Consider the following 6,009-nt stretch of genomic DNA (forward strand, 5'->3'; position numbering starts at 1 on the left):
TGGGATGGATTGACTAGAGAGAAACATGGAATGCAAGGAATCTTTCAGAGATATAATCTTAAAATGAGATGCCCATCATCAAGTCTTAACCTGTAGTGCTTGCTCGCGATATCATTCTGGATTGCAATGATTGAATGCAAATGGCATTCAATCATCATAGACTACATTCAAACCCCCATTGGTTACACACATTACTCTTTGGCAAGCAACATCACAGGGTTTCCCATTCTCTTACAAATTTCAGGTTTAGGGATGATTCGTGGATCGTTTTGGTCCAACACTGCTCTTTATGTGGCATGTACATCTTGTTCGAGTTTGGTCTTATGCCACACCAAAAATAAAATATGAGACGTTCCCTCTTCCAAGGCCACCCGTTGCTTAGAATGGAACTCTTCCACATACAAATATAAAAACAGGTCAAGTCTTCAGGACAAAGACACATTAAAAAGTCAGTGCTTGGGACAAACCAAAAGTGAAAACACTTTCTGTAAATGTCATCTTGCAATGTTATTTTTTTTTTCTCTCTTCGGGGCATTCCAGAAACAGCCCTTAGCTCCACCTCCTACCTCCTCTGCACTTCAGTAGATCTGAAAGATAGGTCAGGTATAACCAATATGATATACATACCACCTCCCCAGAGGGGAATTTGCCCCATATTGCTGACACCTATCCAGTCTTCTCAGATCAACAGAAGTTCCTCAGGAGGTTATGGGTTTTGGGGGGTTGTTTCTGGACGGGACCAGAAGTTGACCGGCCCCACTTTGTGAGGTGACTTCCTGTCAACCTCCTCCAATGGGGATGGCTGAGTGCAGCATGTGATAGGAGGGCATCGCTGAGGGGGAGGGGAGAGGCTTCACTACTGGGGCTGAGCGGGCCTCTGCTTGGTGGTGTCGTACGACCGGATCACGTCAGACTGTGACACCGCTCCGTTTTCCTCCTGAGAGAAGGCATAGCCGTCTAAGGGAAAACAAGCACATGATACTTATATATGAAAATCTCAGACGCCATTACAAAATCTCACACTGACCACCTGGTGAGATTTTCAAAATAAGGATGTATAACACCACCCCCACCTCTCAAAGGGCTTGTTCAGCCTACAGCCTACTGACTGGTCTACAAACCACCTTGCATAATAAATAACTACTCATTATTATTTGTAGATCAGTAAGTCTGTCACAATTTACCCACAATTCACCACAGGTGCAGTCAACTCGAACACACACAAAGCCTGTACCAAAGTTTGTTCCCTTCCCCTCGACAAAAAAACACCTGTGTTTATAATCCAGGCTACACGCGAAGCACTACTGCACACAGTACATTATCACACACTACATGATCAGAAAGCCAGGACAGTTAGAACAACAACCCACAGCTAAATTAGATATAGAGCTATATAGATCTAATAACTCAATATTAGGTGAAGGTAAATGTCTAACACAGGATGTGATGGATGAGTCGGACTGGGGAGGGATCCAGCAGCTACCTACACAGTTCCTTCAGAAAGTATTCAGACACCTAAAAATTCTAAAATTGATTAAATGAAATTGTTTTCCTCATCAATCTACACACAATAGCCCATAATGAAAAAGCAAAAACAGTTTTTTAGAAATACCTTATTTACATAAGTATTCAGACCCTTTGCTATGAGACTTGAAATTGAGCTCCGGTTCATCCTGTTTCCATTGATCATCCTTGAGATGTTTCTACAACTTGATGGGAGTCCACCTGTGGTAAATGTAATTGATATGACATGATTTGGAAAGGCACACACCTGTCTATATAAGGTCCCACAGTTGACAGTGCCTGTCAGACCATAAACCAAGCCATGAGGTTGAAGGAATTGTCAGTTGAGCTCCGAGACAAGATTGTGTCGAGGAACAGATCTGGGGAAGGGTACCAAAAAACATCTGCAGCATTGAAGGTCCCCAAGAACACAGTGGCCTCCATCATTCTTAAATGGAAGAAGTTTGATGGAAGAAGTTAGAGCTGGCCACCCAGCCAAACTGAGCAATCGGGGGAGAAGGGCCTTGGTCAGGGACTAAGAACCCAAAGGTCACTCTGACAGAGCTCCAGAGTTCCTCTGTGTAGATGGGAGAACCTTCCAGAAGGACAACCACCTGTGCAGCACTCCACCAATCAGGCCTTTACGGTAGACGGAAGCCACTCCTCAGTAAAAGGTATTTGACAGTTTGACAAAAGGCACCTAAAGGACTCTCACACCATGAGAAACCAGATTTTCTGGTCTGATGAAACTAAGATTTAACTCTTTGGCCTGAACGCCAAACGTCACGTCTGGAGGAAACCTGGCACCATCCCTACAGTGAAGCATGGTGAATGCTGCATAATGATGTGGGGTGGTCTTTCAGCGGCAGGGACTGGGAGACTAGTCAGGATCGAGGGAAAGATGAACGGAGCAAAGTACAGAGAGAACCTTGATGAAAACCTGCTCTAGAGTGCTCAGGACCTCAGTCGGGGTCAAAGGTTCACCTTCCAACAGGACAACGCAGGAGTGGCTTTGGGACAAGTCTCTGAATGTCCTTGAATGGCCCAGCCAGAGCCCGGACTTGAGCCCAATCTAACATCTCTGGAGAGACCTCAAAATATCTAATCAAACCTGAAAGAGCTTGAGAGGATCTGCACAGAAGAATGGGAGAAACTCCCCAAATACAGGTGTGCCAAGCTTGTAGCGTCATACCCAAGAAGACTGGAGGCTGTAATCGCTGCCAAAGGTGCTTCAACAAAGTACTGAGTAAAGGGTCTGAATACTTACGTAAATGTGATATTTCAGTTTTTATTTTTAATAGATTAGCAAACATTTCTAAAAACATGTTTTTGATTTGTCAATATGGGGTAATGTGTGTAGATTGATGAGGGGGAAAAAAACTATTTAAATCAATTTTAGAATAAGGCTGTAACGTAACAAAATGTGGATAAAGTCAAGGGGCCTGAATACTTTCCGAATGCACTGTACACTACATGACCAAAGGTATGTGGACACCTGCTCGTCGAACATTCCAAAATAATGTGCATGAATATGGAGTTGGTCCCCCCTTTGCTGTTATAACAGCATCCACTCTTCTAGACTTTGGAACATTGCTGCAGGGACTTGCTTCCATTCAGCCACAAGAGCATCAGTGAGGTCGGGCGATTAGGCCTAGCTCGCAGTTGCCGTTTCAATTCATCCCAAAAGTGTTCAGATGAGGTTGAGGTCAGGGCTTTGTGCAGGCCAGTTCTTCCACACCGAGTTCAACAAACCGTTTCTGTTTGGACCTCGCTTTGTGCACGCGGGCATTGTCATACTGAAACAGGAAAGAGCCTTGCCCAAACTGTTGCCACAAAGTTGTAAGCACATAATCGTCTAGAATGTCATTATATGCTGTAGCGTTAAGATTTCCCTTCACTGGAACTAAGGGGCCTAGCCTGAACCATGAAAAACAGCCCCAGACCATTATTCCTCCTCCACCAAACTTTACAGTTGGCACTACGCATTGGGGTAGGTAGCGTTCTCTTGGCATCCACCAAACCCAGATTTGTCCGTCAGACTACCAGATGGTAAATCGTGATTTATCACTCCAGAGAACTACTCCAGAGTCCAATGGCGGAGTCACTGACCTCTTCAGTATGTCCATTCTACTGCACCTTTACACCATTCTAGCCGACACTTGGCATTACGCATGGTGATCTCAGGCTTGTGTGTGGCTGCTTGGCCATGGAAACCCATTTCACGAAGCTCCCGACGAACAGTTATTGTGCTGAAATTGCTTCCAGAGGCAGTTTGGAACTCGGTAGTGAATGTTGCAACCGAGGACAGACGATTTTTACACGCTACGCGCTTCAGCACTCGGTGGTCCTGTTCTGTGAGCTTGTGTGGCCTAACACTTCGCGTCTGAGCCGTTTCTACTTCACAAAGACAGCAGGGCAGAAATTTGACAAACTGACTTGTTGGAAAGGTGGTATCCTATGACGGTGCCATGTTGAAAGTCACTGACCTCTTCAGTATGTCCATTCTACTGCCAATGTTTGTCTATGGAAATTGCATGGCTGTGTGCTCGATTTTATACACCTGACAGCAACGGGTGTGGCTGAAATAACCGAATCCACTAATTTGAAGGGGTGTCCACATACTTTTGTATATACAGAGCCTTGCAAAAGTATTCACCCGCCTTGGCATTTTTCCTATTTTGTTGCATTACAACCTGCAATTTAAATGTATTTTTATTTGGATTTCATGTAATGGACATACACAAAATAGTCCAAAGTGGTGAGGTGAAGAAAAAAAAAATTGTTTCAAAGAATTAAAAAAAATAAAAACAGAAAAGTGGTGCAGAAAAAAATAAGCAAAAATGTTTGGTGTTCACCAAAAGGCATGTGGGAGACTCCCCAAACATATGGAAGAAGGTACTCTGGTCAGATGAGACTAAAATTGAGATTTTTGGCCATCAAGTTAAACGCTATGTCTGGTGCAAACCCAACACCTCTCATCACCCCGAGAACTCCCTCCCCACAGTGAAGCATGGTGGTGGCAGCATCAACCTGTGGGGATGTTTTCACATTGGCAGGGACTGGGAAACTGGTCAGATTTGAAGGTATGATGGATGGCGCTAAATTACAGGGAAATTCTTGAGGGAAACCTGTTTCAGTCTTCCAGAGATTTGAGACTGGGACGGAGGTTCACCTTCCAGCAGGACAATGACCCTAAGCATACTGCTAAAGCAACACTTGAGTGGTTTAAGGAGAAACATTTAAATGTCTTGGAATGGCCTAGTCAAAGCCCAGACCTCAATCCAATTGAGAATCTGTGGTATGACTTAAAGATTTCTGTACATCAGCAGAACCCATCCAACTTGAAGGAGCTGGAGCAGTTTTGCCTTGAAGAATGGGCAAAACTCCCAGTGGCTAGATGTGCCAAGCTTATTGTGTAAATCATGTTGTATATATCAAATGATACAAACCCCTAAAAAAATCTATTTTAATTCCAGGTTGTAAAGGAACAAAATAGGAAAAATGCCAAGGGGGGTGAATACTTTCACAAGCCACTGTATAGTGTATATCCTAACACAATACATATCCTATACAATAGTTTCTATTCTTCTAGCCCACAGACTACAGTAAGGTCTGTCTATTCAAACTACAGGGACGATTCTAACCTACCTAACCTACTACTGTCAAAGTTCTATGAGTCCAGGGAAGTTTACCTACTTTACACAGATCCAACCTTGTGAGGGGCTCACTAACCTTCACACCTCGAGTGACCATGACAATCTCACCCCCTCCATGCCTGCATGTGTATGGAGGCAGTGAGGGAGGGACAAATGGCATTGTGGGAAATGTAGTCAAAGAGTGTTGTCAAAGACAGTACAGTATGAAGATAGACAAAACTGATTCTCCAATAGAAATCCCCGATCACACTTGTAGGCCATGTCATGGCGACGTTGGCTAGCAAAGCTCATGCGTAGAAGCACGTCATCGGGTCTAACGGTCTTCTATCTATCCCATGTGCAGGCCATCAATATCAAAGGCACTCCTTCGATATATAGTTGTTTTTTGACTAAAAGAAAAGCTTTTCAGTTTGTCACTTTCACGAAGTTGGAGTAATAGTAATAACATGTTCAAATACTTAAAGACATTGGCTCCAATCTAGGTTGTGCCTTTAGGATGAATTTTACACTTCTCTCATTGACTTCTCAAACCCTGGCCTGGTCTGTTTGGCAAGCGTTTCCGGACATCTTGTGATGTTGTGCCTTCTGGGTTTAGACACTGTTCTAGGTGGTGATGTTCTACTGTACTATAGAAGGAAGAGAGATGGACAAGTGTGAAGCACCACATTCTGTAAGGCGTGTGACTTACGAAGCATGTTCTGAGGGACGGACTCTGTGCTGTATGCCGACGATATGCTGTTCTTCTTAAACGTGTTCTTCAGGAGCTGAGCTCTCTCTGACAAGCTGCACACACACACACACACACACACACACACACACACACACACACACACACACACACACACACACA

General features: G+C 44.1%; 1 protein-coding gene across 2 annotated transcripts in view; it reads right to left on the bottom strand.

Moving 5' to 3' along the window:
• Positions 1–328: 328 nt before the first annotated feature.
• LOC111968963 (probable phospholipid-transporting ATPase IA) overlaps positions 329–6,009 on the bottom strand; it is a 37,637-nt gene continuing 31,956 nt past the window's right edge. For both annotated transcript variants that reach the window (XM_070445268.1, XM_070445269.1), the window contains exons 33-34: positions 5,848–5,942; positions 329–957 (exon numbers count right to left, since the gene is read on the bottom strand). In XM_070445268.1, coding sequence (XP_070301369.1) covers positions 857–957; positions 5,848–5,942 — 196 coding nt within the window. In that variant the 3' untranslated portion in view covers positions 329–856. The remainder of the gene's footprint in view (positions 958–5,847; positions 5,943–6,009) is intronic.

Source organism: Salvelinus sp. IW2-2015, linkage group LG9 (assembly GCF_002910315.2).
Source record: "Salvelinus sp. IW2-2015 linkage group LG9, ASM291031v2, whole genome shotgun sequence".
Lineage (NCBI taxonomy): Eukaryota > Metazoa > Chordata > Actinopteri > Salmoniformes > Salmonidae > Salvelinus > Salvelinus sp. IW2-2015.